Below are 18,183 nucleotides of genomic sequence, written 5' to 3'. Positions count from 1 at the left end.
TGGCTGTGGGAAGTGACCACCAGGGCCCCTTTGAGAAAGGCAGTTTCTTGGATTCACACGAGAGCGGCAAGTGTGTCAGGTAGCCCACCTTGGCTCCTTGCAGCTCTCCCAGAGTAAGGAGCTCACAGCTGTCATGAAGAGGATGGGACCTATTTGGCCCATGAATTCCTTTCAATTGACTCATTGGCCCCATCACAAGAGATCAGTGACTCAACACTCTGCACCGAACTGGAAATGTGCCCAGAACCCCCTGCACTTCCCAGGCAGTGAGCACACACCCAGTGGGTAAGCCCACGAGCCCAAACTCAATGTTTATGACATTGTATTGGGAAAAACTCCTGTCCCCAGCACTGAGCATGGCCCAAGCCCCACAGCACCTGGCAAGGGACCCAACTGCCCTGCCTGCCTTTAGCTCCCAGCATTGCTACTGCACAGGCCAAGGGTACTGAAGTTAGTCCCACTGTCCCCTGTCCATCCATGTCGAAGGGGCCAGGCCATCATGGTCTGGAGTATAGTTGCGGCCGAGGGCTTATGAGTGTGCCTCTTACTCCCCAGCACAGGTGCAGGAGGAACTGTGGAAGCCCTGCTCTCTGTCAGTGATACAGCTTCCAAGGTGTTCTTGAGTAGCAGACATTGTCCCTCAGGAGGGGTGACCCCACGGGCATGCACACCTTGTTCCAGCGGGGGCCTTTCTTGTAGATGGGCTTGACGGAGCCAGGAGCCCAGCGCGTCAGGTACCTGTGGAGGGAGAACAAAGAGCCTGTGAGGGCTGGGGCCCAAGCTGGAATTGGGAGTATGGAGCACTGCCTCCTCAGGCCAGGCCATGATTGGGCAAGCAAATCCTTTCACCAGTTTCCCTTTCCTGAAGTGCAGGGATTTTCCTGGGAGTAACTGCTGAGCGTCCTCTAAACAGATGGGCTGGGCTCTTGCTGCCGCAAGCCTGTGTGGCCAGGGTCAGGCAGCCCAGGGCCACAAGCTCCCTTGATCTTTTTTTTTTTTTTTTGAGACAGAGCCTTGCTCTGTCACCAGGCTGGAGTGCAGTGGCGTGATCTTGGCTCACTGCAACCTCCACTTCCCGGGTTCAAGCCATTCTCCTGCCTCAATCTCCTGAGTAGCTGGAATTACAGGTGCCCACCACCACACCCAGCTAATTTTGTATTTTTAGTAGAGATGGGGTTTTGCCATGTAGGCCAGGATGCTGTCGATCTCCTGACCTCGTGATCAGCCTGCCTCGGCCTCCCAACGTGCTGGGATTACAGGTGTGAGCTACCGCGCCCGGCCCCCTTATCTTTATAACTGTCAATGCTGGTGTGTGTTTGCTGAGGAAAAGGTGTAAAAGAGGCTGCCTGAAGAGCAGATCATTCCTCTCTGGCCTCAACCATGGGGTGAGAAGAGCTGATGTAAGGGCCTGGAGAAACCCACTACTCTTCTCCATTTGGCTCACTCAGCTACCCCAGCCTTCAGGGAACTCCCCAGGGTACCATAACCGGTGTAAGACCCCTGCCCCTCACCCAACCTGTGATGAGAATCAAGGGGTAAGGGCCCGTGGGTGTGGCTCTAGCCTAGGAAGGTTCCTGTAAGTAGGAGGGGGGTGGGGAAAGATGGCTGCAGCCCATGGACCTTTGGCCTCCTTTGGGGATGATCAGGGCCCTGATAGTTCCCAGAAAAGTGGCTCATGCCGGCTGGGATTGGGTTTTACTCTGTCCAGAATAAAACTTGGATCCTGTCCAGAAAGGCCCATCCTTCATTCTGAAAGCTCAGCCATGACAAACGCCAGGAATCCTCCCTTGCCTCCATTCTAGGTTGGGGCTCAACCCAGTTGTCTCTAGAGACCGTCAAAGAAAAGGTTTTTTTATTAAAAAAATCAATAACCTTAGCTAAAAACTCTTAGATAAAAGAAGTGAAAAAATGATTGCTGATTTATGCAGTTCAACTGAGCTCTGCTGGACCTTGCCAGCCCTGTGTTGAGGGGAAGCTGCGGGAGGTGCTGACCTGCACTCCAAGTGTGTGCTGGGCAGGGAGGGGAGGGCCTTCCGTGTATCTCCCGGAACTGTCACTGCCCTGGCCAGGGTGATGACCGTGAAGGAGGCTAGCTACAGGGACTGCTTTTTTTTTTTCTTGAGACAAAGTCTCGCTCTGTCGCCCAAGCTGGAGTGCAGCGGCGTGATCTCGGCTCACTGCAACTTCCGCCTCCTGGGTTTAAGCGATTCCCCTGCCTCAGCCTCCGGAGTAGCTTGGATTACAGGCGCCCGCCACAACGCCTGGCTAATTTTTGTATTTTTAGTAGAGACGTGGTTTCACCTTGTTGGCCAGGCTGGTCTTGAACTCCTGACCTCAAGTGATGCACCCGCCTTGGCCTCCCAAAGTGCTGGGATTACAGGTGTGAGGAGACTGCTTTTTCTATGGTTGGTGGTGCTGGGTGATGGAAGAGTAAGGTAAAGGGAGGGCACCAGGGATGGCCCCTTTGCTGGCCTCTCCCAGGCTTCAGAGGGGTACATGAAGAGATGGGGTATGGGAGCAGGCTCCCCAAAAGGGGTGCTCATTGAGATTTAGGGATGCAGAGGATAAGCTGAAAAGGCTCTCCAGAGCTACTGCCCTAAAGCTGTTCTTTCTCCCGTGCCTTGGAGAGGCAAGCTGGGCTTTAGCTGGCCTTGGGTCTGATGCCTGTGCCACATGGAGCAGCCAGCCGGCAGGGGGTGGGCTGGATGGCCTCCAGCTAGCTCTTTGGGAACACCTCAACTCTAGCAAGAACCAAGTCTCTTTCCTAAACCAGCCCCTTCCTACCTCTCCTGAAGGGGTAGCAGGAGGAGGGACAAAGTATGGCTCCACCAGGCCCCAGCAGAGCCTGGGCCCATGCATGGCAGCATTAAATGAGACTCCCCTGCAAGGGAATCCATTTCCTTCGTAGCCTGAACTCCCCCTCCCGCTCAGGGTGGCCTTTTGCAACCAACAAGCCCCCACACATCATCAATCCTGTGTCACGTTAAAGGATGCCGGATGTATGGGAGGGTGCCTGGCCTAGCTTCAAAGGCCTGAGGCAGGATGGATTGTGTCCTCAGGCCTGCTGCTGTCTCTTAAAAAGCCAGAGGGGGTGGGCTCAACCCCCAAATGGTCCATAGCACAGTTAGGAGACATAGGAAGAGGTTAGCATGTCCTGCTCTCCAAGAGCTGCTGGCAGATGGCTGAGCTAGCAATGTGGGGGGTGCAGGTAGAGATGGGCACACAGCCAGGGTGCTGGCATGGTGTTGGTAAAGGTCCAGCTCTGACTTAGCCTCCAGGGACAGAGAGGCAGGGTACCAGGAAGAAGCACTGCATTCCCACATCCCACAACCCCTGCAGCCCCTTACCCTCCATGCCTGCGTTCTGGTGGGAATCAGCCTAGGAGATTTGCTGGGGGCTGAGGCGTTTGCTTTGTGTCAGTCATCTTTGATACCTTACAGAGAGCAATTCCATTAAAAAAAGGACAAACAGGCTAGGCGCGGTGGCTCAAGCCTGTAATCCCAGCACTTTGGGAGGCCAAGACGGGCAGATCACGAGGTCAGGAGATCGAGACCATCCTGGCTAATACGGTGAAACCCCGTCTCTACTAAAAAGTACAAAAAACTAGCCGGGCGAGGTGGCGGGCGCCTGTAGTCCCAGCTACTTGGGAGGCTGAGGCAGTAGAATGGCGTAAACCCGGGAGGCGGAGCTTGCAGTGAGCTGAGATCTGGCCACTGCACTCCAGCCTGGGCGACAGAGCGAGACTCCGTCTCAAAAAAAAAAAAAAAAAAAAAAAAAAAGGACAAACACTGCAATTACTTTTGCACCCACCTAATATGTTCCTCACTCCAGTCTGGGAACCACCAGCTGGACAGGAGGAAAGGGCCATTCGCAGGGGAGAAGAACCCCCTCAAATCAATTCTACAGACCTGGCTCTACTCTCAACAAGAGGATACTAGAGATCTAAGACTATGTAAGCGTGCTGATGCCAGAGAGGAGGGAAGAAGGGAACTTGCAATGGGACAGCTGCTTGCATGTCAGACAAGAATCTGCCACCACTCTACAGGGTCCTGCTTAGACTAAAAGGCAGACAGAGTGATTCCAGGGGCTGGGGGCCATCCTCTCCTTCTCTATATGAACTCAGGGCCTCCTAGGCTGCCACATGGTGCTGTGTAGGTTGTTAACTGTACAACTCTGGGGAGCACTATTTGTGACCTAGTCCACATGGATATTACCCTGAAGTTGTCCAGTGTGCGACCTGCACAGCTTTATTCAGTGGCACTAACCCAGAAGGCCCTCCCATTTCTAAGGCCTTCTGTCCTCTAATAACCCCAGCACTGGAGAGAGCTGGGATACTGAAAGTTTGTAGTAGTACTAACATCCCCATAGCAACCCAGTGTGATGTCATAAATGGGGGATTAGCACATTCTAATGCCCAATCAGCAGGCCTTTACCCTCCTTGCCCCTTTGCTAAGGGCGCTACAGGGGAGGAAAGAGGCTGAGGCAAAAGAAGAAGCAGAGGAAAGAGGCTGAGGCAAAGAAGGCAACAGAAGAAGCAAAGACTGCAGCAGGGGTGGATGCTCAAACTGGCAGGGAATGGAACAGACAGCCAAGGTGCATAGCTTTCCTGAGCTGTGGGATGATTTCCGGCAAGTAGCTTCCCCAGTAGAAGCCAGTGAGGGCTAAGGGCCTGCAGAACGCTCAGGTTGTTCACACCCAGGCTTGCTTACCGGTTGAGTTGAGGTTTGCTTTTCGGAACAACTCCTTCAGGAAGCCGAGGCCTGTGATTTGGTAATAGACCTGAGTGGGGGGAAGATGGGATAGTCTTTGCAGCTCCCTCTGCAGCTCTGAGGGGGCCAGAGGGAAAGCCCAAGGGAGTGGGGAGGTTGGCATTGGATGGGGAGTATAATTAACACTCTGGATATCCTCTTTTCTTCCAGGAGGGGCTGAAACATGGGGCAGCCGGGTAGGGAGAGAGCGCCTGCGGCCCTCTGCCCCTCTTGGTCCCCAGGACCTTCTACCTGCTCGGTGGGCCATCTTCACACACTCCTCAATCTTGCGGTGTTCTTCCTGGCATAGGCCTGTGATCTTTCGTGGCAGCATGCCTCCATGAGGCCGGATGAACTGGCTAAGCAGCAGAACATCCTAGTGGAAACCAAAAATAGGGGATGAGGGTCAGCTGGGCTTGCTTTTGATGCTGGGAAGCTAGGGCTTCATGGTCTATAGGGGAGGCTGATGTCTCCTGGGAACCTGGCTGAGATCACTTCCTCCACACAGAGCTTTGCACACTGGTCTGCTACCTTCACGCAACAAAAGTTAATCCCAACTTAGTAAGATTTTCTGTACCCCATTACCAACCCCAAAAGCTCCCAGCTTCTCTATGAGTTTTTTTTTTTTAGGCAAGGGCTCACTCTGTTGCCCAGGCTGGAGTACAGTGGTGTAATCTTGGGTCACTGCAATCTCTGCCTCCCAATCTCTTGCTCAAGTGGTACTCCCACCTCAGCCTCCTGAGGAGCTGGGACTACAGGTGCGTGCCACCACGCCTGGCTAATTTTTGTAGAGATGGGGTCTCCCTATGTTGCCCAGGCTGGTCTCGAACTTCTGGGCTCAAACAATCTGCCCGCCTCGGCCTCCCAGAGTTCTGGGATTGCACCCCTACACCTAGCCTCGTGAGATCTTCTGATAGACTAGGTTAGAGAACAGAAACTTTTCAAGAAGTGTCACCAATCTTTTATGAACCTGAAGCATCTTTCTTGGATAAAATGTCTGCTCAGGTGGGGTTAGGAGGCTGCCATATGTTTCCACACAAGAGGAAAACTTGTAACATTTTAGACCTTAAGGTCTATATACCACAAGCCAGAGTATATGCAAACAGCCCCTCCACCTCTTGCCGTTCCCTCTGAAGTGCTAGGAAGGCATAAAAGCCAAGGAGGATGGAACCAGGGTTGTGAAGTTTAATCTCACATGATCTAGGCCCCCTGTAACCAGATCTGAATGGATTCTTGGGCTTCCTTCAGACCATCACGTGCTCACCAGGCTGCTTGGATCTGTCAAAGGAACAGATACACAGAGCCAGAATCAAGAAAAGGGACCACCTCCCTGCCAGGTCTAAAAGGTTATGATTCCCAGACTGCTTGAGCTCAGGAGTTCGAGACCAGCCTGAGCAACATAGCAAGACCCCATTCTCATAGAATGGCTTAAGGGGTTAAAGAAAACTCACCATTCCCCTCCCTGCAAGTGCCTGGCATGCCAATCTTAGCAGTCAAGTTCCACAAACCAACTTGCTGCCCTGGCAGGCGCCTTGCTGCATAACTGCAGATTTGTTTTAATCACTGGACAGTTCCTGAGGGACCTAGGCCTTCAATTCCCACCCCTGTACTTTTCAGAATCTGATGAAAAGAATTTGGATTGGATTAATCCAGGGCTAATCAACTGGGTTGGAGGCCCCAGCCATCCACCGTAGGCTGCCAAGCAAGCTAACAGCTTTGTGCAGCTCAGGCTAATGGTGCTCTGAGTGGAAAGGGGTAAAAGGAAAAACAACTTTAGCCTTTACCTCAGACGGGATTCGATTTCTTCTGCTGGAGACAGCCAAGTATGTTTCCTGGAAAAAGCTGGTAGGAAGAGTGCCCTACGGTGGCTGGGCGGGTGTGGGGTTTGCTTTCCTATCAGCAGCTGAGGTTCCAAGGATGCCCACAACCCCACTAACTTCCGCATGGTGAGCAGCTGGAAACATTGCCCCTTGCCTGTGTGCTTGCTTTCTGTTACTCCAGGCGGCCATCAGGAGAAGGGCCCCAGGACAGAAAGAACCCCCCCATCCCTCAGGGTGGCCTCAAGCCAAGGCTTCCAGCCCACGAGATTAGTTGGGTCACTCTGTTCAGATCCCACTGGCATGTGGCTTCTCCTGCTCTTATCACCTGACCAGGATCTCTGCCTTTAGTCATCCTATTCCACAAAGGGGCATAGGGACAACTTACAGGTCAAACTGGCCCAGAGCCTGAATCACCTGAAACCCAAAAATAGGGTGCTTCATGTTACCAGTGAGAGCTCTGAAGAACAAGTAAGGATTTCTCCAGGGCTGTGTCCTTAGTCCCACGCCCTCCCCATCTCTGGGGAGGAGGTAATGTAGTCATTAGGAGCACAGGCTCTGCCTGGGCTTTCGTCCCTGGAGTTTGTATCCCAGTTCTGATACCAGCTGGGGGATCTGAGGCAAGTTCACTGGCTTCTCCATGCCTCAAATTTCCTCATCTGTAAAATGAGGATGAAACTAGTACCTACTTCATAGGGTTATTGTGAAAACTAAGTGAACTAAAACAGGTAAGTACTCAGTGCCTGACACAGTATGCACTCAATGTTACCTGTTGTTATTATTCACTACTTTCTTCTTTCCCTGGAAACGACTGCACTAGAAGAGCTTGAGCAATCAGGTATCTTTATAGCTCCAATACAGAACGACAGGGTAATGTGTTCCCAGATCACAGTGAGAACCAAGTCTGTTCAAATACACCTTCATCATAAAAGAGGAGAGCCAAACCCAGATCATGATTCTATCCCACAAGAGGACAACCCCTGTGAACTGAGTTAAGGGCCCTAGTGGTCTGAGGCGCAACCAGACCACAAACTCAATCAGTGGCTCTCAACCCTGGCTGCTCATTAGAGCCACGGGAGAGCACTGAAAAAATGCTCAGGCCCCACCCCCCGAGGCTGATTCTGCACCGTGACCTCAGTCTCCCAGGCTACTGAAGATGGTGATGGGTCTTCCTCAGAGGGAGAGCTGCAGTGAATGAGACTACATCTACGAAGTGGCTTGGGAGGACCTGGTAGAGCCCATGCATCACACTATTTTTTAAAGCTCCCCAGGTGATTCTAATGCGCAGCCAGGGTCGAGAACAACTGGACAAAATGCTCCCATCTCTGGTGGTTCCATGAAATGCAGCAGTAGCTAAAACGGGGGGACACTGCTCCAGTTAACCAGGGAATCTGAGAGCTTCACAACACACAGAACTGAGTGTCTCTGTACCCAGACTCACGTCATAGTTATACTTGTGCTTCAGGTTCCAACGGCAGATGGGGCACTGGCCAGAGGGGTTAGGAGGATTTGGACTGCCCTTGGGAGTCGCTGTGAGACGGCCTTCAATCTAGGAGACAGAGAAGGAGAGCCAGTGTGAGAGACAGGGCCTGCGTGGAGCCACATTATCTTTGCACAAACCCCAAAATGATGGGAATGCTGGTGAAAGTTTACCTTGGGGGTTCTTGTGGGAGTAGTTAAGAGGTTTCTCTGCCTGAACTGTGGTGTTTACTCTGTAGTTGCTGTATGCTAGGCCTTGAGATAGCTACAGGGATGTGGTTTGGTGGCTTACAGGGGTAATGGAAACCATCTGAAAATACCAGTGGCAAGAGGGAGGGAGGGATTTGCTGTATCAATTGAATGCTACCTTTCCTTCCTCAAAAGAAAAAACAAAGGCACCAGAACACTATACTTTTTTCCCTCCCTGGCTTTTGGGGGAAAGTTATACATGCACATGGTAAAAAGTTTCAAGTGGCACAGGGATATAGAGTCCAAAGAAAGCATCCCTTCCATCCCACATGTCCTCCTAGGGGGAAACTGCAGTTCCCAGCTTTATCTTACAGAGCTAAGGCTATGCCAGTGGGTCTCAACCAGAGGTGATTTTGCTTCCCAGGGGACATCTGGCAATGTCTGGAGACATTTTTGATTGTCATGTCCGGGGGAGGGAGTGCTACTGGCATCTAGCAGGGATGTTCTAACCATCCTCCACTGCAGAGGACAGCCCTCACAACCAGGAATTACTCAGCCCCAAATGCCAGGAATAGCAAGGCTGAAAAAACCCGGGTTGTGCCATATAAGCAGATATGCAGGCACTCCTTCTCTCTTACAAAAGAAAGGAAAACCGGCCGGGCGCGGTGGCTCAAGCCTGTAATCCCAGCACTTTGGGAGGCCGAGGCGGGTGGATCACGAGGTCAGGAGATCGAGACTATCCTGGCTAACATGGTGAAACCCCGTCTCTACTAAAAATACAAAAAACTAGCCGGGCGTGGTGGCGGGTGCCTGTAGTCTCAGCTACTTGGGAGGCTGAGGCGGGAGAATGGCGTGAACCCGGGAGGCGGGGCTTGCAGTGAGCCGAGATCACGCCACTGCACTCCAGCCTGGGAGACACAGCGAGACTCCGTCTCAAAAAAAAAAAACAAAAAAAAAAAAAACAAAAGAAAGGAAAACCTAACACGATACAGATGGGAGGATACATTTCCCTGTCATGCTCCTTGCTTTTATCATTTTGGATGCCACCTTTAAACCATGCTGAGGCCAAGTGTGAAATGACCTCCCTATCGCTGCTGTATCCTGTGATACAGTTTTGGAATTACTAAGCGCAATAAACCAACGATCTGGGAATTAGCTCCAGTTGCAAGAGGGGAGTTTAGAGAGCCTTGATGACTGAGGCCATGGGTTATGAGAGTGAGGCTGGGATGGGTCTGAGAGGCTATGGGAGGGAAGCAACACTGTCTCTTGGGGGAGAAGTGGCACAGGGGAAAGGGGCTGGAAGTACTACTTGGCCGTGCAGGGCACAGCTACCCTCCTTCTGCCACGGCAATCACAACTATGCCAGAAACTGAGATGTTACAGAAAATTCCCAAGTACATGGTAGGCCTTGGGAGGCGGGTTGCAGTGGGTCAGGGGTTCGGCGGTGGGGAGAATTAACATTTATTGACTCCCCATTATATGTGTAGCTCAGTGCTAAGAATGGTTCACATATATTAGTTCACTTAACCTCCAGAATCTAGTGAGGTAGGTGTCTGATCTTATTTCATAGGGGAGAGAATAATACCCAGTCAGCCATGGCCATGCTGCTAAAGGCATGGATGGGCTCTTCCCTCCCCTGAGGGCTCTCATAGGCCACAATGCCTCCACATCTATTCTACAAACAGCAGACTCATGACCCACATGAAAAACGCTCTTTATACTCAAAAGTCAGATGTATTTCTTTCCTCCAGTGTGGAGTTTATAGAGTGAATGCTTGTTTTGGCTTTGAATCAAGAAGCCTAAAAGGTACCCTAAGGGGACTGGGGCGGTCCCCTAAAAAGAACTGTTTTGAGGCTAAGTAGTGGAAAGGCAGAGGGAGCATTCTAGGGGGAAACCTAATGGACTTGTCCTGGGAATAAGACTGCCTTGGGAAGGACTGAGCTTGGCTGGCTACCTAAAGGGTTAAATCTCTGGTTGACATGGAAGTTACAGAGGCCTCTGGGAGCTCTGTGGAGTCGCTGAGGATTTCTTGGAGGCATAGAAGGCCATGTGAAAACAACGTTGTTGTCTTTTAAGGATTATAGGATAATCTAGGCCCCATGACTCCCCAAGGAAGGGAGGTGGGATGGGCCCAGGGAACGAAAGAGGGGAGTGCGTAGATGAAGAATTGTTCCAACTTTCTTACCAACAGACAAGCCAGGGCGCCAGCTAGTAAGGCCAGGGCCGGGAGAATGTCACTTTTTAAATGCATCATTTAAGGAGTAGTTTAGTCATTCTAGGCAGAAAAGAAAGGAACTGAGGTCCAGGCTCTTGGCTCTGGGTCAACTTACTTTGGCTCTCTAGGCGTGCAATAATGCCTTAGTTTCCCCATCGGGAAACTGATTCATCACCCGCCAAAGAGCTTATCAGCAAAGGCCTCTGAGACCTTGCTATACAAAAGGCCACTTTAATCAAAGAGCAGATACCTCAGCCCAGGCATAGCAACTGTTCCTGATTAACCACACTATAGCGCACAGCTTGAAAAATAGTAGACTGTGGGATTTATGGTCACTGAGAGAGCTGATCCTGGAGCTGGGCGTCCAGTTTGGGCCCCTCCCTCCCTCAGAGGAGCGGCCAGGCAGCTGCAAGTGTTAAAGAGGTTATACATGGCCAACTCAATGATACTTACTATAGTTGTCTTCCCTTCTTGGATCTCCACCACTACAGAGATAAAGGGGGAAAAATTAGGTCAGCCATTTAATAAGGAACAGAGAGTTTCAAATAACAGCTCAAATTCTACACATTTGGAAAAAAGCAGCCTTCCGTCTGTACTCTCTCATGGTCTCCACCTGGAACAGAAAGCACGCAGGGTTCACCCCACTAGTGCCAAGGCTCTATGCCCTTGAGGCGGGGTGGGGGCAAGCCCAGGATGCCCAGGTAGCATCACCTCTCTGGTATGGGATTAAGGAGTTCCACACTGTTTTTGCCTTTCTATGCAAAGATTTATCTTGGTTCTATCCAAAGGAATTGGTCAGATCCTGTCCTACAGTGGCTAGCAATAAAAGAGGGTGGGGTAGTGGTATGTAAAAGACCTTCAAAAGTACCCAAGCGGTGTGTGTTCCTGCACAAAGAGAATCAGATAAGAATGGTTTCTGCTTTGAAGAATTAACAATGTAAGATACAGCACTGAACTAACACTATTCCAGTGGCACCCAGTGAATGAGCAAAAAGGCAAGTTCACTCCTAGAACACATCGTGAGGGTCGTGAGTGAAATCCTCTCCTCCCTGCAGGGTTGCATTTTATCATCTATACTGGAGAGGGTTGATGGACAGGTAGGAATAAGGAGCATGAAGATACTGGGTCCAAGAAGAATTTCAAGTATTGCCATTCCAAACGGAGAGGGATGCCCTCCATGCTTTGCCTATTTAGGAGAGGCAGTCAGAAGAGAACCTGAAGGCAAGACAACCAGTTGCACACATCTGTCAGGCTAAATACATTTCCTATCTTACTACCTTACCTAACCAAGATGCAGAATGACAACTTCAACCATCATTCAAAGAAGAACCGAGCCAATAGCCCACATTTCGGCTAATATAATCAGATAGTTCTTGGAGATACTCCCTTGCTGACAGTTTCTTTAGAAAGACAGAAGCCAGACTGGGTACAGTGGCTCATGCCTGTAATCCCAGCACTTTGGGAGGCTGAGGTGGGAAGAAATACTTGAGCTCAGGAGTTAAGAGACCAGCCTGCGCAACGTGGCAAAATCCTACAAAAATTACTAAAATTAGCCAGGCATGGTGGCATGCACTTGTAATCCCAGCTACTTGGGAAGGTGATGTGGGAAGACTGCTTGAGCCCAGGAGGTTGAGGCTGCAGTGAGCCATGATCATGCCACTGCATTCCGGCCTGAGGGACAGAGCGAGACCCCATCTCGAACACACACACACCAATAAAAAGAGAAGGGACCATCTAAGGCAAAAGGCAGTTGTAACCCAACCAGAGGTCCATGGCAGCATCTGTGATCACTGAGCTCTGTGACCAACACCTAATTGGACACAGACTGCTTGGAATTGTCCCTTATTTGTCTTCTGGGCAACCCATTCATACTCACTGCTCCAAAACAACCAACCTGACAGCCTCTCAGTGTCCAACGCCAGACATACAAAGGAATAACAATGACTAGAAAAGCCCTGAGGCTTTCTCTAGAGAACACTGTAGTTATTAATCAATTCAAAGACAACCTAGGTTTTTCAATGTAAAAGAAAATGCGTCACCCCACACACAGATCTACTTGTACGGAACACAGACCAACCCAAGAATGGGATTTGGGTGAGACTCAACATGGTCCTCAGTCTGGAAGCCAGCACAGCTGCAGAGGGAAGGTCACTGCAATACGTCAGTCTGCAGAATCAACCTACAAATGGAGGATGGGGAGAAATGAAGGGAGGTAGGAGGACGGCACATCCCCAGTCCAGTAAGGGTTCCCGGCACCCTGCAACTCTGCAAATTTGCAAAAACCAAGTTGAGAGACAACCTAATCTGAGCAACAAGTAGGGGGGAAAGTTTCCAAGAATCCCCAAAGGAAACAAAAGGAGAGACACGTTCTGGTACCACCGGAGTCAGCAGAAGAACAATGCCCTGAAACACAAGTGGATAAACATGTGGTTCCCTGCTTGGTGGAGGCACTTGGGTCCTAACCATGAGGTAAACAAGTCTAACAAAACACACATCACTCCCGGCAAAGTACCAAACCCTGAAGTCATCCCACTGGCCCCTGGAAAACAGATCAAAGCCCATGGCAAGCTCCACTGTTCACAAGCTCCCCCTCCACACAGCAACCCTGAGCCAGCGAATCATCTTACTAGAAGCCAGTGGGTAAAACAATAGGCAGATGCTTATCTAACAGAGACAATTTGTCAAACCAGAAGGAATGACCTGAGAACTCACGTTGAACTGACATCGATCAGGGTGGTGTCTTAGTGCAGGGGGAGAAGGCCCTGTTGGAGCCTAGGGAGGCCCTTAGTAGATTTTAAGCCTCTGGAAAGAGGAGATAGGAATCAAAATAGTATTGATTTACAGCGTGCATACAAAAATGTGTCAAAACCAAACAAAACCTGAGATCCATTTTGTTCCTGGCTGCCTCCCTATTCAAGAGAAGTGGGGGTGGCTAAGAAAAGCTGGACTGAGAGATTTAGGCACTAACAGAAAACTTGTTTAGAAAAAGATGGAATCACCCTTGTGTTCTGAGATATGGCAGTATCTAGTAAGCTAAGCGAAGAGATGAAGCAGTTTTCTAAACTAGAACTAAGGGCCAAAATCTTTCCAGATAAGCACTTCTCATACACATGAAATAATCTGTCCCAAATGAGGCAACACATTTGCTGGGCACTTGTGGACTGTACAGCTTCGTTCTACCTACTGTGGAGAGTTACAGTAGAATAGGGTCCGCAGTCTTTGCCCTAGAGGAGGAAAAGAACTAAACTCTGTATGGGAACTTGACTGTAATAAAGTCCATGCCTCGTAAAAAGGTCCTTTGAGTACTTCAGTAAATACTTGCCTAGGATGGAGTCCAAGATAACTGAATTATAATAGTCTGGAACAAATGGCATTGTGGTGAGATTGCAGTGAATGCAAAAGGAGGAGAGGGGGTGACACCTATAGTCTCAGCTACTCAGGAGGATCACCCGAGCTAAGGAGTTAGAGGCCAGCCTGGGCAACACAGCAAGACTCTGTCTCTTAAACAACAACAACAAACATGGAAAATGCAAAAAACCTTGATGGCCACATGAACAGACATAGTGAACTGCAACCATGTAAAGACCCAACTGCTTAGTAAAACAGGAAGTGAAAAAGGATGAGGAGTGCAGGGCACTGCTGAAGTGCCCAGAGACCAAGGTCCCTCTTGGAGAGGATCTGTGGAAACCAGGGCCCAAGCAGAGTAGGAAAGACTGGAGTAACTGATGGCTGGGCAGTGGCCCTAATAGTCTTATGTAGGGTCAGGGAGAGGAGTACCATGTTTGGGATGTGTGCTTGCATTTCTGGCCACTGACCACCTTCGCAAACACCTTCCTGCCTCAAGCCCTGCTTCCTCCAGTTCATCTTTAATTCTACCATTGAAGTTTCTGGTTCCCTCATCACCTCCCTTTCTTTCCCTTGGACCCCTCAAGGAACGTTCCTCTGACCTATGCTTCAGAATGAGGAGTTAGCAGGTTACTCTGGACTATGTCCCCTGAATTCTTTAAAGACGTCAACTCACTCCTCTCTCAAAGCTTTTATATGGGACTGCCCAACCTACCAGGCATATCCTTGTCTGAAATGTTAGGTCTTCCAGAAGGCCTTCTTAACTGACTGAAAGAGATGAAGCAAATTCCCTTTGGCCTTTGCTCAATTCAATATACCCTTCTCTAAGTGGCTGATAGATCATGACAATTTATATAATTTTTTTTTTTTAATACATTTCCTTCACAAGGACTCTGAGAGGGATAAGGGAGGAATGAGATCCAACATAGTCTTTGCTAAATCTGGCAGTGCCAACCATAAAGGCACTAAACGGTCTTTGGCAAGTTAACTGCTAAGAGCTTTCAGGGAAGGAGGGAACAAGGAAGGCCCTGCCATGGAATACCAAGGTGATGTTACTGGTGGAGAGGGAAGAGGGCTGGCTCTACTTCCAATTCCATCACTTATTGGATGCTGGGCAAGCTATTAAACCCCTTGGGACTGCATTTCCTCATTTATAAAAATGAGGACAGTTAATATCCACCTTTAAGGTGTTTTTGAGAAGACTAAATAAATGTATGTGGAAAACCTTGCACAGTATTTGAAGCAGGCACAGAAAGTCACAATTTCTATTTTTGTCCTCCTTCAGTCTTGCTTTTTCCATAATAATCTTTTTTTGGTTTTGTGTATCTCTCTGGTCAAACTTTAAACCAGGCTTTCTCAACAGCAGCAGGACTGCCATTTTGGGCCAGAAGGTTCTTTGTTGTGGGGAACTGACTTGTGGATTATGTTTAGCAGCATCCCTCACCTCTACCCCCCAGATGCCAGTAGTACCAGTTGTGACAACCAAAAATGTCTGCAGACATGGCCAATTGTTCCTGGGGGACAAAATTGCCCCCCCCAGTTGAAAATCACTGCTTTAGACTGAAAGTTTTCATAGACAGGAAAATTGGTGCTCAGTCCTCATAAGCTGACTAAAATCATGTATTATTATCTGATACTTCGAAAAGATGCTTGAATATTTTCAGCAAGAGACCCAGCTTCTTTCCCACAACTTTAAATTCTATGTGTACAATATTGTTTGAGTGTCACATATACCAGCTGAGACTAGTCAAAATTAGCTATATGTACAATACTTTATGCCTTACAAATAATGGATAGAATAGCAAAATAAAATGTTTTCATTTAAAAGCTTTGAAGACACGTGAGTCTTAAGAATATAGAATATGGCAATGCCTTCATGTAGAATCACATTAATTCAACCTAACATTTAGATGAAGGACTTCAGAGACCCATTTGATTTACAGTCCCTCCATTTTTCGTGTTTTTAAAGAGGCAGGGGTTCTCACTGTGTCACCCAGGTTAGACTCCAATTTCTGAGCCCAAGTGATCCTCCCACCTTGGCCTCCCAAAATGCTGGGATTAAAGATATGTACCACTGTACCTGGGTTACAGTCCATCATTTCACAAACTCTCCAACTGAAAAAATTCTTTAAGTCTAATTTCAAATATTTGTTATTAAAACAAAATGATTCCTCTTGCCTTTTTTTCTGGATAGCAAAATCTGCCTCAACTCTGAATTTCAAAAGAATATGCAAATTGTAGCCAATAGTGTTTGACACTTGGTAGACTCCCCCAAAATGGTATGGAAATATGCCTATTTTGCAGCATGGGAACAGATGAGACATCCAAATTCTTTCTATCATCTGCATGATTTCTTTAGTGTCTTTATTAATGGGTCTACTAATGGATAAATTAACCAGGCAGTATCCAGACTTTTTTTTCTAGCAAACACTCCCCTTACGGGCTGAATTCTTCAAACATACCTGCTATTTCCATTTCTTCATCAACTATCTCCTTCAATTCTCCAAACTGGATTCCTTGTTTGCCACTCTATTGAAATTGCTATTTGAAAGCTACAAACAGACCTCCTCTGAGACAAATCCAATGGCCCCTTCATTAGGCTCTTCTTTTTAGACTTTTCTGCTCCCTCTGACAACAATGATCACTCTTTGGCACTGGATACTTCTCAGCTTTCGTTAAAGGATATGCTGCCCAATACTATGCCAGATCCTCAAAAAACCCCACATCTCTTCTTTTGCACATCACTCATCCTTTCCTGCTTCCAGGAGTACACAAAGGAAGGCTATGTCCTAAAAGACCGTTTCACTCTCCGCCAGATTCCATCCTTTTGTGAGCCTGCTCAAGACACATCCTCTTTATGAAAACTTTCAACTGGGTTTGCTGTTTCCAGTAACTGAGTCTCCCTGTACTTCATCACGTAAAAGGCTAACTTGCATTTATTGGAGTGTGCATATACATAATCTCATTAGAACCTAAGCTTTTCAGAAAAAGGGCTGTATTTTCTGTCTCCAGAATTCCTTCACAGCTTGAAGCATAGCACTTGGCATTCAGTAAGCTCTCAGTTGATGCTCGACTCAGGCCGCTTTCCCAGATTAAGATTAATGAAAAGCTGAACTACCATTCTGCATTTGCCTATGTCTCAGCTATTCAATGGCCTTTCCACTTTGGCCTCCCCTTCACAGGGAGACTAGCGGCCCGGGCAGAGAAAGCCGCCATCAGATCACAGCATTTTGAGAAGAGAAAGTGGAAAGGGAGGCTCGGGGGGGGGGGGGGAGGGTACCCAGATGGCCTTCCTTCGTGATCCAGAGACTCTTTAATAAAAGAGACTGCGATTCGGAGAATATAGAAGGGAGAATTAACAAGAAAACCGTTTCCGAAACTTTTCTGAACCTTGGGACAGGTTTCTTTTCTGCTCCTGCTAAGTAAGCAGGCTTTCTCTTCGTCCTCCTCGGTCTCGTGAGGATACTCACAAGGGGCAGGAGCTCAAGATAAGGCACCAGGGTCTGGAAGGGGCTTTTAAGCACGCCTGGGGAGCCGGTACCGCCTAAGTTTCAGAATCGCACGAAGGAAAGGGAGGAAGGGGCGCACCGGGGCTGGCGGAAGCAATCTCCGCCGCTCTTCTTAACTTCAGGAGGTTGCTGGTACGCATGACTCACCTTCCCTGAACCCGCGAGCTGGAAGCCGAGACCAGCTGGTCGCTGCCGGGCCCGCTAGGAGCCCACGGAGAAGCCCCCCATAGGCGGACACCAAACCCTTGAAGGCCGCCATCTTGAGAAACCTACCCTGAGCTCTTGTCCATTTCCGCTTCCGGAACGTGGCGCGCGCCGCCGCAGTGGTGGGGCAGGAACGGCGGGGGCGGGGTTGTAGTTCGCTTACTCCTGTCACGAAACTTCTCTCACCTGTCTGCTTTGGGGTAAGAAGAGAGGCTTCTGCGTCAAGCCTACATTTCGTGTTAAGGATCTAGGGGAGGTCTTCTAGCTCCTGTCTGCCAATGCCTGCAAGTCTTCAAGGTTGCATTCGTTTCCTGGAAGCCTTCCTTAGGAAAATCGCACGCAACACTCCTACCTAAGTCTTTAAAGTTTTCTCTTCACTGCGCGTGAGCTGTGGTCTTTCAGCTTCTGTGACTGGGCTAGACCTCTACAGGAGAGGTTGAAATGGTTAGGAACTCTGGCTCTGGAGTATAGGATATCAGGCAGACCATGGATAGAATTGATACCACCTTCTTCCCTGACCACTGCCACACTGATCTTTGATTTGCATGTACTTTGACCTCTCTCTAGCCCCAGGGCCTTGGCACAAGCTGTTTCCTTTGTCTACTCTTTAGTTGTCTAGTTAGCTTCTACTTATTTCTTAGAGCTCGCCTCAAACCTTATTTCCTTATTTGCTTGAC

The 18,183-nt window shown here is 49.1% G+C and overlaps 1 protein-coding gene across 8 annotated transcripts; it reads right to left on the bottom strand.

The window, feature by feature from the left end:
• Nucleotides 1-305: 305 nt before the first annotated feature.
• Nucleotides 306-17,577, bottom strand: MRPS18A (mitochondrial ribosomal protein S18A). 8 transcript variants are annotated; one of them, XM_074037965.1, is made up of 7 exons: nucleotides 17,450-17,577; nucleotides 10,902-10,933; nucleotides 6,533-8,114; nucleotides 5,944-6,026; nucleotides 5,001-5,124; nucleotides 4,710-4,779; nucleotides 306-738 (listed from the first exon to the last, which is right to left on the bottom strand). In XM_074037965.1, the coding sequence occupies exons 5-7, from the start codon at nucleotides 5,080-5,082 to the stop codon at nucleotides 594-596; spliced, it is 297 nt and encodes a 98-aa protein (XP_073894066.1). In that variant the 5' UTR covers nucleotides 5,083-5,124; nucleotides 5,944-6,026; nucleotides 6,533-8,114; nucleotides 10,902-10,933; nucleotides 17,450-17,577; the 3' UTR covers nucleotides 306-593. The 8 variants fall into 7 exon arrangements, 5 of the variants coding, with proteins under 5 accessions (XP_073894066.1, XP_005552952.3, XP_045246905.2 ...); XR_012433754.1 differs by having other exon boundaries at nucleotides 5,944-8,114; XM_005552895.4 differs by lacking the exon at nucleotides 5,944-6,026 and having other exon boundaries at nucleotides 8,007-8,114.
• Nucleotides 17,578-18,183: the final 606 nt, after the last annotated feature.

This window comes from Macaca fascicularis, chromosome 4 (assembly GCF_037993035.2).
Source record: "Macaca fascicularis isolate 582-1 chromosome 4, T2T-MFA8v1.1".
In the NCBI taxonomy this organism is placed as follows: Eukaryota; Metazoa; Chordata; class Mammalia; order Primates; family Cercopithecidae; genus Macaca; species Macaca fascicularis.
The sequence above is the reverse complement of the archived record's forward strand: the minus strand, read 5'-3'. Positions and strand labels throughout refer to the sequence as shown.